General features: G+C 39.4%; 1 protein-coding gene across 2 annotated transcripts; it reads left to right on the top strand.

Moving 5' to 3' along the window:
• Positions 1-979: 979 nt before the first annotated feature.
• On the top strand, positions 980-12,943 carry LOC308700253 (uncharacterized protein). 2 transcript variants are annotated; one of them, XM_081381799.1, is made up of 9 exons: positions 980-1,306; positions 2,684-3,016; positions 3,130-3,438; positions 4,377-4,505; positions 4,778-5,089; positions 8,315-8,626; positions 8,750-9,061; positions 9,221-9,532; positions 10,757-12,943. In XM_081381799.1, the coding sequence occupies exons 1-9, from the start codon at positions 1,261-1,263 to the stop codon at positions 10,885-10,887; spliced, it is 2,196 nt and encodes a 731-aa protein (XP_081237925.1). In that variant the 5' UTR covers positions 980-1,260; the 3' UTR covers positions 10,888-12,943. The 2 variants fall into 2 exon arrangements, with proteins under 2 accessions (XP_081237925.1, XP_081237926.1); XM_081381800.1 differs by lacking the exons at positions 4,377-4,505; positions 4,778-5,089 and having other exon boundaries at positions 1,063-1,306.
• Positions 12,944-18,046: the final 5,103 nt, after the last annotated feature.

Here is an 18,046-nt window from a genome sequence, read left to right as displayed (position 1 = left end):
TCTTCTGTATCAGTTGTATACGAAATCTTTAGATGTCCTGAGTGAGATCTGGATCTCAGCATCGCTGAACTGCAGTGGGAGGATACAGATACAGATATAGATACAGATACAGATATAGATATAGATATAGATTTAGATACAGATATAGATATAGATATAAATACAGATATAGATATAGATTTAGATACAGATACAGACAGCTGCTGCAAAACAGTTCATAATGTCAATAAGCTTGTGGGACAAAATAAGCAACTAATGTTCTCATTTGATATATTACTAAAGTAATAATATGAAAACCCTGATATATCATTCCATAATTTAATCAAACATTTATTGAATTCCCCTTTAAAATGTGGGAGTCACATTAACATTAGGGGTCATACAGATTTTAAGTGCAACATGAAAACGTTTTGCCTTTCATTTTTCACCTTGAAACTCTGTAGTTCATTTATCAGCTCATTCCTGCCCTCAGGAGCACAGAGATGGAAACTACAGACAAGACCAAAACATTACAGTTAACTGTTATTATTTGGAGATCCGTGTAGCCTATGATCTTATTTTTTATTTTATTTTTATTTAAGGTTTCTCTTTCTCATATGACACTGGACTTGGACTTTATTTGTTTCATAAATGCCATATTCATAAAAATGTATGCCGTGAGTGAAAATTATTTTTCATATAGTTTTAATTAACATTTTAATTTGTCGATGTTCTGAACTGCATTTTTTTTTTTTTTTTTTTTTTTTTTTGTGAGTAGGCTAATGTTAAATTTCTATTAAATGTTCAAAGAGTTAAAGATATTCCTCTTACATAGATATTCTTGTTATACCATTACACACCAATATTAGATATCTTGCAACAGAACATGAAGGAAAAACGTACATGTAATTCAGTCAAACTAACAGAGTATTTGTGCAGCTTTATGGTTTGAAATGATCTGTTGCAGTCTTTCTGAGTGGAACTTCCTCAAACCGAAAGCACTTCCCATAATGTGAAACGCTGGACACATTATGAACTTTAAGCTGTCCGGACACTGATGTGCGTAACGCGGAAAATCCTGTTGTGATGAATGGGTGTGAACAAAAGAAGAACCGTCATTAAAACTAGGAAATCTTTCTTTCGTTTATGTGTTCTGCACGACGGATTCCTCTTCAGGTTCTATGCGTTAATATAGAGAACAGTGAGTAAAAGTCTGCGGCTCGGTTTGATAGCAAAGATTCCTCCACCGCAAGATCAGGGATCACGGAACTCCACAGCGAAATGAAGAACATTGTTTTTCTCCCGGTGTTCCTGGTATTTTTGTACGGTGAGTAGCCTAGTCTATATAATCTCAAACAATTTTGGTTTCACTTTCTCTAGTGTCCCACAATCTGACGAGCTGGCCATTCTGTGAAGCTGTAAACCACATTAATCAACACAGAAACCCGCTTTTAGAGATTAACTGGCATCAAGTTTGATTGACGTTTGACTTTCGGTATTCGCAAAGTTAGGGAGCGTCTCTAAAGTTACAATACTATATTGGCATACACGCCTCTAACTTCATTAGCATTTGGAAAAGAATAACTTACAGTCGTAAAACCAACTGTAAAGTGTTCATGTAAGTGTCAGGTATGATGCACACCTTTTAGATTTGAGGTATTTATTCAAGTAAACTGTCAAATCATATGTAAATGTAGGAGAGAGCGGGCACAACCTATCACTTTTTGACTTTCTCAGTTTGTGTAAATTCACTTATGGTTCGGAGTATTTATTTCACACTATAATTTCGCACGTGCCTGGTACAATTATATGGTTTCGTCACACTGTATACTTTATTCTTGATTTACTCTTACTCCGAATGTAAGTGAACTGTGACAACATGCCCCATAGGTGGAGTACATTATAACATGACCATATGACAGATTAAAATGCTATCTGATCTAATAAAAATAAATAAAAATACAAGACAAACTAAATCAGTCTGTCAATAAAATACAATCAACTTTTTCATATAAATAATGGCATTTTTTAGGAATTAAAAATAAATAATTTTTAGGAATTAAAAATAAATAATTTTTGAGTTTGATAACAAACACCTTACAAATACAGCTATACAGCATAGTTAAAAAAATAATAATAATTAATACTTTCTGAACATTGACTCTCAGTCTTTATTCACATTTTCCTCATGGTTAATCAATAGAATAGAATAGAATAGAATAGAATAGAATAGAATGGTTCTAATAATGGCTCATTGTAACGCAGTGTGACAACATGCCCCGCATGAGCAACTGGGGTTTAAACCCGGCGAGTGTTTCTGCTGTTCAGCATTAAAGAACCATATCAACTGTTCAATAACAGATTTTAAAAAAAGAAAATAATAATTATAGATGAAAAATTAACTTCAGGTAGAAATGTACTTTTGTTAAATAAATGTTCAGTGATATTTTCAAAAGATTTTTTTAATTTTGGAACAATTCTTTCTCTATATAGTGTTGATATGGCAACTAGTAAACACACTAAGTTTCGTTATGATGGCATGTGTGAAAAGTTTTCAACCATGTGTGTTACAATGAGCTCCGCTTTAGTTTGTGCCCCGCTCACTCCTATTTCACTGTATGGGATCATACAAACTATAAGACATATGAGCACTTTACAGATAGTGTTGTGACTGTAAGACATGTTCTTCCGCTCTTGTTCGCAGGTGTGTCTGGTGAGGCAGCTGAAGCAAAGAAAGTGTCCATCTTGGAGGGAGATTCTATTACTTTACACACTAACCTCACTGACATACACAAGATTGATCTGATGATGTGGATGTATGGAGCTCAAAGCGCTATTATCGCTAAACTCAATGGAAAAAGCCAGACTTCTTCGTTTTATGATGACGATGATGGGAGATTCGAAGACAGACTGCAGCTGGACAATCAGACTGGATCTCTCAGCATCAGCGACGTCAGGACCAAACACTCTGGAGATTATCAGCTAAAGATCATCAGCACTGAGACCTCATCCAAGACGTTCAGTGTGACCGTCCACGGTGAGTAGAGCAGATCTGAGCATTTTATAGATCTGTGTACAAAACAATTACAGTGATCAACTTTCAGTGATCAAGCGGTGAAATCTTAAAAACTACTCCTGTTTGTTCTCCAGATGTGTTTTTTGCTGGGATAACAAACAGTAAAGAGGGAGAATCCGTCACTCTACACACTGGTGTTAATGAAAAACAGAAATATGATGTGATTCTGTGGATGTTTGGACCGTTGAGTCCAGACACTTTCATTGCTGAAGTCAACACTACAATCCATAAGATCTCAAACAGTGATGATGGGAGATTCAGACTGGATGATAAGACTGGATCTCTGACCATCACAGACACCAGAACCACAGATACAGGAGTTTATCAACTACAGATCACCAACACTAAAGATACCTTCTACAAGAGATTCAACGTTATTGTCAGTGAGTAGAGCACATTTTAATGATCCTTCTCACATTGCAATATGTTATGCTTTGTAATTAATAACGACAATGATTTGTTCAAATTATATGGTAATGTTATTATAGAACATGTGTGAAAAACATTTTTATAACAAAAAAACATGTATGTATGTATATATATATATGTATGTATATATTTATTTATTTATTTATTTATTTAGTTGGTGGGAAATACCTTAAACTGTTGTCAGGGTTTACGTAACAATGTTAAACCTTTAGTCATTTAATCTTCACAATTTTAATGACTTGCAGCTGGGTAAATATTAAATCAATAAACAATATCAATTCATCACCGTCATAAACACTAAAATAGTGTAATCTAGTTTAATTGTGTCACTAACCAGCAAGCAATTTTGAATTTAAAAGACGGCTAATAGCCGTTTAATAGCTAAATTGTGACTTGTGTACTTATTGACCATGTCATGAAATGACACTTATGTCTTGTAGATATCATAGCTGGTCTATCGGGTCTATAGTTAACCTGACAGTTAAATGACGTGCTGGGTAGTCAATGTGTTTGGTTGTTTCAAATCAAACTGCTGTAATACAGATTTTACAGTATTTACAGAAAAAAAAAGAAATCTGTATAACCACCAAAATAATAACTAATCATATTTGAATTAGTGTCATGCTAATGATTAATACATTATAAAGGAAAATAATCAACTTTGAAGTGTCATGAAACCCTACTGTTTTAGCTCAAGTCTACCTCACTTCATTTTGAAAAATGAATGAACCATTTAAAGACGCTTCGGGTCGGGCGGTTCTTTGACTCCACATCCTACATTAAAAACATTTAATGCAAAGCTAGCTATGGATTATCCCTTACTTATTTAACTCATATACATGTACGGTCAGACTTTCAGGTCAAATTTACCCTAATGACTGTCTCTCTCTAGCGGTTCCTGAGCCAGGTCTGTCTCCAGCAGCTTTAGCCACACTGATTTGTTTATGTGTGCTGCTAGTTGTGGCTGTAGCTGTAACCACTGGTGTGTGTTACTATCGCCGCAAGTACTCGAAACTAAAGCGTAAGTATTACAGAGTCAAGTCTCTTACATGATCTACTTAAGTACTTTAAAGGTTTAAAGGAGATCATTTAGCACCATTAGAGTGAGAAACTGTTACTGTGTGCTATTCTGAGAGATTAAAACTGGACAATTACAAGCTATTAAACTACAAATTACTTGAGGTTTATTAGTCAAGTAACTTTAAATTTGTGTCTTGTTACTGATTTCACTGACAGTTGTATCAGTTTAATTTCTGAGAAATAAGCTTTTTATTCTCTGGGTGCAATGAACAGATGTAATGAAGACAAAAGAAGTGACAGAGGGAGATTCTGTCACTCTACACACTGGCATAACCGAACTACAGAAATATGATAAAATACTCTGGAGGTTTGGGCCTCTAGGCTCTACCATTGCTGAAATTTCTGTAAGGACCAACGAGACCTTACCTGGTGATGACGAGAGATTCAGAGACCGACTGCAGCTGAACAGTGAGAATGGAGATCTCACCATCAGAGACGTCAAAATCACACAGTCAGGAGATTATCAGCTGAAGCTCTTCAGCACCAGAGAGACCAAATCCAAAAGATTCAGGGTTATGCTCTATGGTGAGTAGCTCAATCTGTCAATGGAAACAATATTATTATTGATGCCACTCTAGCTTTCTTGCTTTTAGTGCAGGTTATTAGGGGCCAATCACTGAAGGTGTGTTAGGTTTATTTTTAAGGATACTGTGTTCGCAGCACATTTTACTAATGTGATTTCGAGGAGAAACAGGATGTTTGGGTCGTCTCCTCACGGGTTTTGAGTCGGCCCTTAACAGGTGTTGGGTGGTCTCTTCACAAGTGTTGGGTCATCTCTTCACAGGTGTTAGGTCGTCTCTTCAGAGATTTTGGGGCATCTTTTTACAGGTGTTGGGTCGTCTCTTCTCATGTGTTGGGTCGTCTCCTCACAGGTGTTGGGTTGTCTCTTCACAGGTGTTGGGTCGTCTCTTCACAGGTGTTGAGTCGTCCCTTAACAGGTGTTAGGTCGTCTCTTCACAGGTGTTGGGTCGTCTCTTCACAGGTGTTGGGTCGTCTCTTCACAGGTGTTGAGCTGTCTCTTCACAGCTGTTGGGTCGTCTCTTCACAGGTGTTGGGTCGTCTCTTCACAGGTGTTGGGTCGTCTCGTCTCTTCACAGGTGTTGAGCTGTCTCTTCACAGGTGTTGGGTTGTCTCTTCACAGGTGTTGGGTTGTCTCTTCACAGGTGTTGGGTCGTCTCTTCACAGGTGTTGGGTTGTCTCTTCACAGGTGTTGGGTCGTCTCTTCACAGGTGTTGAGCTGTCTCTTCACAGCTGTTGGGTCGTCTCTTCACAGGTGTTGGGTCGTCTCTTATCAGGTGTTGGGTCGTCTCGTCTCTTATCAGGTGTTGAGTCGTCTCTTCACAGGTGTTGGGTTGTCTCCTCACAGGTGTTGGGTTGTCTCTTCACAGGTGTTGGGTCGTCTCTTCACAGGTGTTGGGTCGTCTCTTATCAGGTGTTGAGTCGTCTCTTCACAGGTGTTGGGTCATCTCTTATCAGGTGTTGAGTCGTCTCTTCACAGGTGTTGGGTTGTCTCCTCACAGGTGTTGGGTTGTCTCTTCACAGGTGTTGGGTCGTCTCTTCACAGGTGTTGGGTCGTCTCTTCACAGGTGTTGGGTCGTCTCTTCACAGGTGTTGGGTTGTCTCTTCACAGGTGTTGGGTCGTCTCTTCACAGGTGTTGGGTCATCTCTTATCAGGTGTTGAGTCGTCTCTTCACAGGTGTTGGGTCATCTCTTATCAGGTGTTGAGTCGTCTCTTCACAGGTGTTGGGTTGTCTCCTCACAGGTGTTGGGTTGTCTCTTCACAGGTGTTGGGTCGTCTCTTCACAGGTGTTGGGTCATCTCTTATCAGGTGTTGAGTCGTCTCTTCACAGGTGTTGGGTCATCTCTTATCAGGTGTTGAGTCGTCTCTTCACAGGTGTTGGGTTGTCTCCTCACAGGTGTTGGGTTGTCTCTTCACAGGTGTTGGGTCGTCTCTTCACAGGTGTTGGGTCGTCCCTTAACAGGTGTTGGGTCGTCTCTTCACAGGTGTTGGGTCGTCTCTTATCAGGTGTTGGGTCGTCTCTTATCAGGTGTTGAGTCGTCTCTTCACAGGTGTTGGGTCGTCTCTTCACAGGTGTTGAGTCGTCTCTTCACAGGTGTTGGGTCATCTCTTATCAGGTGTTGGGTCGTCTCTTCACAGGTGTTGGGTTGTCTCCTCACAGGTGTTGGGTTGTCTCTTCACAGGTGTTGGGTCGTCTCTTCACAGGTGTTGGGTCGTCTCTTATCAGGTGTTGAGTCGTCTCTTCACAGGTGTTGGGTCATCTCTTATCAGGTGTTGAGTCGTCTCTTCACAGGTGTTGGGTTGTCTCCTCACAGGTGTTGGGTTGTCTCTTCACAGGTGTTGGGTCGTCTCTTCACAGGTGTTGGGTCGTCCCTTAACAGGTGTTGGGTCGTCTCTTCACAGGTGTTGGGTCGTCTCTTATCAGGTGTTGGGTCGTCTCTTATCAGGTGTTGAGTCGTCTCTTCACAGGTGTTGGGTCGTCTCTTCACAGGTGTTGGGTCGTCTCTTCACAGGTTTTGGGTCGTCACTTCACAGGTGTTGGGTCGTCACTTCACAGGTGTTGGGTCGTCACTTCACAGGCGTTGAGTCGTCTCTTCACAGGTGTTGGGTTGTCTCCTCACAGGTGTTGGGTTGTCTCTTCACAGGTGTTGGGTCGTCTCTTCACAGGTGTTGGGTCATCTCTTATCAGGTGTTGAGTCGTCTCTTCACAGGTGTTGGGTCATCTCTTATCAGGTGTTGAGTCGTCTCTTCACAGGTGTTGGGTTGTCTCCTCACAGGTGTTGGGTTGTCTCTTCACAGGTGTTGGGTCGTCTCTTCACAGGTGTTGGGTCGTCCCTTAACAGGTGTTGGGTCGTCTCTTCACAGGTGTTGGGTCGTCTCTTATCAGGTGTTGGGTCGTCTCTTATCAGGTGTTGAGTCGTCTCTTCACAGGTGTTGGGTCGTCTCTTCACAGGTGTTGAGTCGTCTCTTCACAGGTGTTGGGTCATCTCTTATCAGGTGTTGGGTCGTCTCTTCACAGGTGTTGGGTTGTCTCCTCACAGGTGTTGGGTTGTCTCTTCACAGGTGTTGGGTCGTCTCTTCACAGGTGTTGGGTCGTCTCTTATCAGGTGTTGAGTCGTCTCTTCACAGGTGTTGGGTCATCTCTTATCAGGTGTTGAGTCGTCTCTTCACAGGTGTTGGGTTGTCTCCTCACAGGTGTTGGGTTGTCTCTTCACAGGTGTTGGGTCGTCTCTTCACAGGTGTTGGGTCGTCTCTTCACAGGTGTTGGGTCGTCTCTTATCAGGTGTTGGGTCGTCTCTTATCAGGTGTTGAGTCGTCTCTTCACAGGTGTTGGGTCGTCTCTTCACAGGTGTTGGGTCGTCTCTTCACAGGTTTTGGGTCGTCACTTCACAGGTGTTGGGTCGTCACTTCACAGGTGTTGGGTCGTCTCTTCACAGGTGTTTGGTCGTCTCTTTACAGCACTAAGTGGGGAAACGTAGTGTCATAAATCAGTGGTTCCTCTCAACCATATTTCTGGAGCCCTCAACACATATTTTGTTTCAATCAAACACACCTGATTCAGCTCATCAGCTCAATATTAGAGAATCCAAGACCTGAAATGGGTGTGTCAGACAATATGCAGTGCGGGATCTTTGTAAAGATCATCAATTATTAACTTAGTTTCATTTCCACCACATTACTCTTTTTTGTTCTCATGTTCACTTTTCTTCATGTTTTGTTTGCTCATGCAGTGGACTCACTACGATTCTCAGAGGGAGAAAACGTCACTCTAGACACCAGTGTTAGTGAACTACAGAAGGATGATCAGGTGCTCTGGAGGTTTGGATCTGAAGACACCATTATAGCTAAAAGAGATGGAGACACCAATCGGCTCTCATTTATTGATGTTGATGATGGGAGATTCGAAGGCAGACTGGAGATGAATGATCGGACTGGATCTCTCAGGATCAAAAACACCAAAAGCACAGACTCTGGAGTTTATCACCTACAAATCAGCAGCAGAAACAATGTCTGGTATAAGAAGTTTAGAGTTACAGTATGGTGTGAGTAGTTTGAGTTTAATTATGATGTTTATACCCCTTATATTCAATATTTAGTGAACCTGCATGCTCTTATGATCATATTTTTCTATATTTTTCTGTTGCATGTTTTGGCGTGACATGAAGTGGATACACTAAAAGTGACAGCGGGAGAATGTGTCACTCTCAACACTGATATTCGTGAACTAGAGGAAGACAGTAAGATACTGTGGACACATGGAGATAATGACACCTGCATTGCTGAAATCAACAGAGCCACCAGTAAGATCTCAGTGTATCAGGGCAATGATTTGAGATTCAAAGACAGACTTCAGCTGGATCCTCAGACCGGATCTCTGACCATCTGGAACATCAGCATCGCACATTCTGATGTTTATAAACTCCAGATCAGCAGCCGCACAGGGAAAAGAGACAAGAGAATCGCGATTATTGTAGACGGTGAGTATCTCATGTCTTTTAACATAATAATAATTTGTTTTTTAGATCTACAAAACTACAAAACAATTTATAGATGTTCTGAAATGAACTAACCCTCAAAGGATTTTTCACATGATCTTATGAGCACATTTCTCTTCTATATGGTGCTGTGAAATGAAGATATCAAAGTGCCAGTGACGGAGGGAGAATGTGCCAATCTAAACACTGATGTTCGTGAACTACAGACAGATGCTCTGATACTGTGGATGTTTGGCCCTGAAGACAATCTTATAGCTAAAGCTGATATGGAGAACAAAAAAATTTCAACATATAATGGTGTTAATGGCAGATTCAGAGGCAGACTGGAGCTGGACCGTCAGACTGGATCTCTCACCATCACAAACATCACAAACACTGACTGTGGACTTTATAAACTCAAGATCATTAGCAGCAGAGAGACCAAATACAAGCGATTCAAAGTTACTATTCGAGGTGAGTAGCACAAGTTATTGGTTATTATAATGATCTTATTTAGATCAGATCTCTGTGAAGATGTGGTAAAAGGCACACAGCTTTCCTGTGGTTAAATATAAAACATGCAAGTATTAAACTGCAAGTAATGTTTAGTAAAAATTATAAAATAAAAAATGATCCAGTTTAAAGTTAGAAGTCCTACATCCAGACATCCCAACCTGCAAAAGTTCATTTCAGGGAGGTACCCCCCCCCCCCCCCCCCCCCCAAAAAAAAAAAAAAAAAATGGAAGGAGGCATTGACATAATATGACATTTCACCACAGAGTTGTTGTCCCTAAAATATATAAAAGCATAATACATAATTTCTATAGGCTATAGGCCTATGCATTTATTTGTTCATAATGTTACAATTTGTAGATTACTTTTACTATTTATAAGCTGCTTATACTATTCATGTAAACTGCTTTTATTTATATTCCATTGCAGCTTTAAACAGGTCTAAGGAATAGGCTAATATGCACATGAATGAAATGAAACTTGTTGAACTCACCTCAACATGTCTTTTACAATCATTTAACCCGCCATGGGCAATGCTGAAGTCACTGTTACAAACTTTACAGCGTGCAAGACTATCATTATGTTTTACTCTTATAAGACAGGGGTACACTTTCATGTAGTCTGCCGTAAAATGTATCTTATACTTTCGTTTTTTGCATGTTTTTTTGTGGCACTCTCCCGTTGCCATGGCGCTCCTGTTTCTAGATACACTGAACTGATTAATTCGGTTCGGGAGAAGCGATAAAACCCGCCCACACTGACAATTGATTGGTTGATTTACCGAAACAGGCCAATCAGATGCTCTCTATCTTACGTGCGCACACACGCACACACGCAAGGTCTCTCGCTCCCTCTCCCTCTCTGCTGTGCACGCGCGCTCTGGCTCGCTCGCTCTAGATTCCGGGAGATTTTAACTCATTTGCGGGTATCAGGGAGCCGCTATCAATATGCGGGAGACTCCCGGAACTTCCGGGAGACTTGGGATGTCTGTACATCCATGCCTTCAGTATTAAAAAGAAAACATAAACGGCCTATATTAAAAAAAGACTTATATTTGACTTAAATGTGTCTTTGATAAGATAAAAGTTCTTGATTTTTACACTCTTTAGATCAGTGTATTGCAGATTTATAAAAACAGTCATTACTGTCTTTTCACCATCTGTGATTCTTTCGGTTTTCTTACAGGGAACAGAGGGAGAGAGATAAACAGAGAAGATGCTGAGGGATCCCATCAGAGAGAAAACTCAGTGGAGATACCGTTGCTTCCAATGAACAGAGGCAGTGGTGTTTGGCATTTTAATGTTATTCCCATTTAAAACAGACACTAAAAGTTTGGTGCTGTTGAGCTGTGAAATTTCGATTTGTAGTTATTACACCAGTATTCCTCACCTGATGTTTGTGAAGACTTGAAAAGCTAGCAGGTTAATTTGCACGTTTAACTAGTGCCGGCTGGTGCTAAGACTGTATGGGGGTGGCGTAACGAACTGAAAAGCACATCATCAGCAGCGAAGGACTGAATGTAATTGTTAAATAGCCATTTGGCAGCTTTACAAAAAAAACAAAAAAACAATTGCAATTCGACTGTTAAAGTGTGTAATAAGGTTCGACTAAATGTATCATTTATTATTGTTTTGTGTGCGTGTGGCTCAGGGAGGACGGCATCCTAGCGCCCTCTATTGGCAGCCATCACTGTGTTTAACCTTGAGGTCAGAACATGTTTATGTGTCTCTAAAGGCAAACTGTGTGTCAGGTACTTCAACACTCTCCTCAAGGTGGTTAACACAGTCTCACCCCAAAACGTCACATACTGACGTGTCTTGACCAAACGGCAACATACGACGAATAGGGTACCCCTAAAACGTCCATATGTGACTATTCGGGTTATGGGTAGGTTTAGGTATGCGTTAGGGTACCACTAGGAGGCGCTGCTGGTGCGCTTATGTCTTCGTCTCATATGGACGTTTTAGGGGTACCCTATTCGTCGTATGTTGCCGTTTGGTCAAGACACGTCAGTACATGACGTTTTGGGGTGAGACCGGGCTGAGGTGGTAGGCTGGATTTTCCAGTATTTTCATGACTCTTTATTGCCAAACATATCTACACAGGGTGCGAAATACGGGGGAGCTCGGCTCCCCTTAATAAGACATGGGCTCCCCTGAAAACGTAATTTGTGAAATTTCGGGGGGGTCTCAAAAAATATTGACTGTGTTATTTTGACGTGCAATTTTTAGTTTTGTGTAATGTGATCATTGTGGATTATTATGTGTAAAATAGCAAAAATATCATTCATTCATGCTGGCGATTTAAACCTAATTCACCTCAATAAAGATTCTTGTCATGAGAATCAAGCTGTGGTGGCGCTGCGGTGCAAATTCCACTCATGTTTAGTACATGTTACCTCAAAGATTCGTAGAAAAAAATATAAAAGTTGGAGGCCATTGATCTATGCGTGAGGCCTTGAAATCCATTCTGCAGTTTGTGGTCGATTCTGTGTTAAGGTAAGACATGTTATTCCCAATTATGTGTTATGGCTGGGTTGCTATAGGTCTGCGTGACTCTCGATGTCTTAGGCCTAACTGAATGGAGGAATTATGGTATTCTGGTATGGTATGGTGGTATGATGTTCATGTGAACTTAAAGACAGACAAGTTATGATTACTTGTGTGTGGCTGTTTGCCCTATTAATTTGTGTCGATAAAGTATAATAGGGTAAATCCTCTATAATGATTTATCCTATTCCTATATAGTGCTTGCATACACTTGTAGCTGTTATGTATCTCTGTAAGTCATTGTAAGTCCTCTTTTGACTCAAGCGCATGAGCACCCCATGGTGAAAAAAACAAAAAAGCAAGTGGGCTCCCCCAAAGGACATGGTATAGTTTGATCACTATATCTACAACAGTAAATCTCTTCCATGTCATTCTCCTACGCTGGTGATGTAGTGAACAGTGCAGCACTTCCGGGTTCTATGTCAGAACGCAGCCCCACTATTGGCCGACGCTGGTCACATGTTCACCAATGTGTAATGTCTGTTAGAAAAATCCTCCAGGTCCTTCGGCAGATTCTGAAGGACAGTATTAATTGGATAAATATGGTATGCCCCTGATGGTACTATTAGAGTGTGTGTCTGATTGGGATGGAGCGCAATACTCACTGCCCAGAGCCCTTTAAAAGTATGTTCATTCTTGAATTTGGTTTTAATTAGTGTACAGTTTAATTTTTATTAATTTTGTTTATTCAGTTTTGTTTAAAGTGTCTCATGTTTTTGCTAAATATTTAAAACCTTTTTCTCAATGTAATTGATCAGTTGAATGTGCAGTTCTGTTGAAAATATTTGAGGTCCTGAAAAATAAAATTGAGTTTTGTTGATGCGTGGCTGTGTTTGTGGCTTTATTGACAACTAGCTTTGATAAGCTAATGTGACGCATTTTTATGTTGAAGGCCAGTAGCATTTAAAATGGTAAGTGTACGCTAATTTATAGAGGTTTATTTAGAGATAAACTGTCCATTTACAGAGATTTAACTGATTGTCCCCTGGAATTTGTGAAGATTTTACATCGCGTGCAGGAAGATACAGGGATTTACCGGTGAAGGAGTGAACATTTCTGTAAGTGTTCGGGGGTTTATGGGCTGAGAAACGGAAACACACCAAATGGTCTGTTTCTGGCCGGGTCAAGAAACCAGACACACAAGAGCACATATGCAGAAACTGCCGGAATCGTGCCGTTTATGGGTTTGTGTGCGGACATTTACGGTCCAGAAACGTGCCTTTTCATTATTGCCAGCAGCTTCTACATTATGTGTCTATAATCAGTTTGGTTGTTGATTATTTTCATGATCAATTTCATCAATTAGTTGTTGCATTCCTAGTTAATTGAAATTTGTTTTGATCATTAAAACAATTTATGAAAAGTTGTGTTTTTCTATGGCTTCTGAGACGAGAGCCAGACCCAGAGCTCGGCTCACAACCGCGGAGATATCACTTGAGAGAAATAAACTCACAATTCTGACACCTTTTAGAATTGTGTCCAATTATAGTCTAATTCAAGAGAAGAAATACTTACTTTTTTCCTCAGAATTGCGAGTTTATATCGCCTGACTTTATAACATGCGATTCTAATAAAAGGTGTCAGAATTCCGAGGAAGAAAAGTCATTATTTTTTTCCCTTAAAATTGGACTTTATAACTCGCAATTGCTACTTTTTATCATGCAATTCTTACAAAAAGTCAGTAATGATGTAAATTTGCAATTGTGAGAAAAAAAGTCAAAATTGTGAGATAAAAAGTTTCTTTTTTTTATTTTTATTCTGTGGCGGAAACAAGCTTCAATAACAAACACTCTATTAACGTTACAAGAAGAACGTTTGTTCATAACTTTGAGAGAAACTTGACAGAACATTGTTAAAGTTATGAGAACGTTCCCTGTTAGCAGGGTTTACATGTGCTCTCTGCTTTTAGCATGTGCTTACCAAGAGTTCTCTTCTCTTCCACCCTTCTTCGGCTTTATGTGATGCTGTTCCTAACTTTCGTAACTTTACTTTTAAATTCACTTAAATTACACTTGAGTTGTTTCTGACTTCACAGTGTGACTACAACATGGTAATTGATTAAAGATAATTACATTTTCAACAATCAGTATCCCTGATCACATTGCAGAGTTCCAGACCCTATATTGGTTATAAATATTGTTTATCACACATATATGTAACCCAGGTCAATAAAGAAATCCTGTTGGTGTAAGAAAAATAAGAGAAGTAATAATATAAACAAACAACCTAACAGTTTTATTAGAGAAATAACAGAGAGATTTTTAAATAAAAGTGTGGATTGAATGTCATCAGTCAATGATTACGGGTGAATGTTACAGGAAAAATACAGGCCTAAATTTGGAGTTTTGCCTTTCTGAAAACTTCATAATAAAAAAAAATCTAAATTCTCTTGGTAAGTAAATTTAATAAATTCTCTATTACGGGGGTTCGTTTTTTTGTGTAAATGTTTGACAAATGGTGTTCAAATATTATACTGTATGCTTATGTGAAAGATGCATAGAGTTAATCTTCTTCGTGAATGTGTTAAATAACTAATGTTTCAGAGTTAAAAGTTACTTTGATCAGTTAAAGGCAGGGTAGGTAGGATTTTTCTAAAAAAAAAAACATTCCAAATTTGTTTAAAATGTCTTTATACCAATACATAATTAAAATGTAAGTACTCTGAAAAAGAGAATATAAAAATCGAGTGACTGTAGACCTTTTAATCTGCAATAAACACAGCTCATTATTTCCATTCACTCCCACCCCCTCCCTTCTGGGCTCCTTCCAAAGCCGCGCCCCCAAAACACATGAACGCGTGACGCCAAACGCTCAGGCTCAGCTGGAAGACGCATTTATTACCTGAGACGAGTGGAGAGGAAGGAGCGCAGTGCATGCAGTGACATCATGTCAGAATCACATGTAATAAAATACCTAACTTGATCACTATAAATATAAACAAATAAGATTTCTTTTAGTACTCACTATCAAGCTAGCATATCGATACTGGTAAAGTTTGATTCGGTAACGGGCTATATTTATAGGTAACAAGCTATATTTATAAGGCAAAACTAAAAACAGGTTGCATTGATACACGTTTTTCCATTACCATCAGTTACACTGTGATGAAGGTGAATTTCGTGTAAGATTCAAAACATATACAGTGTTTTGCATGTAAGAGTTTCCATGATGAAAACGTTGTTGACTCTAATGAAGACTAACGTCCGAGTTCGGAGACAAGTACCGCATCGTCGGTTCGAGGACAGGTCCGGGGTCGAGGGCGAAGCAGAGGAGGTCGTTCAAGAGTGCGGGCAGGGTCCGAGGAAGTAGTTTTTGCCTTGTTTGCCTTCGCTGACTGCATATGCAGGTGCTTTGAGCTGAATATTTCCGGGAACGGTGACATGTGATGAGTGCACGCAGGGCAGCGCACGCAGTGGGGCGCGGGCACGAGACATGAAGCCATCTGATTGGTTCTTTACATTCGCACCGAATGTCAGTGATTGGTCAGAGTTTTTACTGTCCTGCAGCTGCTACAGAGGTCTGATTGTTTTCATTCCTTTTTCTGAACACATAATGTATTGACTACTCTCAGGATGGAAGAACCATTTCACTCAGTATAAAAAAAGTGTTTCTGAACAGGATTACCTACCCTAGCTTTAACAGATGTTATTTTAATGGTTTTGGTCGTGTATTCATGCTATGAGTTACAGGCAGATGAGGCCTAAGCGCGTCGTTTGAAATATGCTCTTTGCACATCTATGCAAATTCAATGTACTAAAGTTAGATGAAAATGAAGTCAGACATGTTCAATTGTTGTTGTTGTCATGTTGAATGTTGTTATATGCAGATTAACTGCTGTAATGATGTATATTTGAAAAGGAATGTCTAATTGTATTTTTGGGCTTGTGCTTTGCAAGGTTGGATCTTTTCTTTTTTTTCTGCTTTTTTTCCCCTCTTTTCATTTGTTTACCCTTCTTTTCTATTTTTCATCATTTCCTGAGTCGGATGCTGCACGTTTCCTGGAAAATGGGTGATTTCTGAAGGTTATGTACGTGTACTCCCTGCTTCACATCAGAAAAACTATTGCGAGCAGGAAATGGCGAGCCATGCCCATATAAGGACCAAGCTTTGTGGATCAAGGAATGAACAGAGTGGAAGGATTGTGCATGTTCTTCCTCACTTTCTGACTGAACTGTGTTGCTCAGAACTCAGTTGTGGAAGAAGGATCTCATGCAAGCAGCACTGAACTGGAACTGAGATTTAGTGAAATCTAATTCATATTGAAACTGCTATTGTGAGCAGTTTTATTTTCCCTACTGTGGTTTCTACTTTCAAATGCTACTGTATTTTATTTTATTTAATTATTATTTTTTTTTCTGGAGAACAAGAGTAAAAAGGGTATTTCAAAGGATAAGCCAATTAGAAACAATTTGAATAAATAGGTAAAGATAAATTGTATACACATATTAATAGAGTAAGGGACAATTAACTTTATTTGCTTGAATCTAAATAGGTCACAAAAAGAGAGAAACAATTAATAATAGTTACTAACTAAATAGGAAATATAAATCTATATAAATAAGGGTTATAAAAAGGTAACATTTAATTTGTTTGGAACAAGTCTTTACTGCCATGATCATTATTTTCCTTTGTGTTATGTGGTGATGATGTTTTGAATTTCACTGTTTTATTTTATATATTTTTATTGATCATTTTCCTAAAATGCATCATGCCTGTTTCTAACGCAGCCAGTGTTGTCACCATTTCCTTCTCCCCTTGTTGTTGACACCGTCTCTTGAGCGAGTCTAATCTTCTGGTCACTGGTCCAAATCTAGAAACGGTGCGGACTGCGGTCCCGTCACGCTCATTTCCGTATTTCACTGTTTGAGAGTGAAGGTTGTACTCGCAACGCGCATTATGAATAACCATAACAATAATGCAAAATAAAAAAAAAAATATTAAAATAAAAAATCGAATCTCAGAGGGCAGAAGCATGTTGAACTTCATTACTGTATGCTATTATAATGTCAATAAGAGAGTTTTCAAGAATAGTACATTTTTAAAAAGATAAATAATAAATTATAAAAATAACAATACAACAGCTCTTTTCTCATATTTATGAGAGCACGTACAGCAAAAATGTCCTTTTCATCTAAGAGTACTGAGAATTATTCTTCATACAATATTTAGGAAGCGAGATAGATGGAGAAGGTGAAAGGAATGATGGAGAATGTGAGAGAAAGGCAAAATAAGAGGAGGTTGAGTACGCTTCCGAAGTTGGAGTTGGATGTTGGTTTTTCAGTGGATGTTGGTTTTTCAGTGGATGTTGGTTTTTCAGTGGATGTTGGTTTTTCAGTGGATGTCGGCTTTTCAGTGGATGTTGGTTTTTCAGTGGATGTCGGCTTTTCAGTGGATGTTGGTTTTTCAGTGGATGTCGGCTTTTCAGAGGATGTTGGTTTTTCAGTGGATGTCGGCTTTTCAGTGGATGTTGGTTTTTCAGTGGATGTTGGTTTTTCAGTGGATGTTGGTTTTTCAGTGGATGTCGGCTTTTCAGAGGATGTTGGTTTTTCAGTGGATGTCGGCTTTTCAGTGGATGTTGGATTTTCAGTGGATGTTGGTTTTTCAGTGTATGTCTGCTTTTCAGTGGATGTCGGCTTTTCAGTGGATGTTGGTTTTTCAGTGGATGTTGGCTTTTCAGTGGATGTTGGTTTTTCAGTGGATGTTGGTTTTTCAGTGGATGTCGGCTTTTCAGTGGATGTTGGTTTTTCAGTGGATGTTGGTTTTTCAGTGGATGTCGGCTTTTCAGTGGATGTTGGATTTTCAGTGGATGTTGGTTTTTCAGTGTATGTCTGCTTTTCAGTGGATGTTGGATTTTCAGTGGATGTTGGTTTTTCAGTGTATGTCTGCTTTTCAGTGGATGTCGGCTTTTCAGTGGATGTCGGCTTTT

Source organism: Scardinius erythrophthalmus (assembly GCF_964197995.2).
Source record: "Scardinius erythrophthalmus genome assembly, chromosome: 1".
Lineage (NCBI taxonomy): Eukaryota > Metazoa > Chordata > Actinopteri > Cypriniformes > Leuciscidae > Scardinius > Scardinius erythrophthalmus.
Note: the sequence above shows the minus strand (reverse complement) of the source record. Positions and strands in the feature narration are given on the sequence as shown.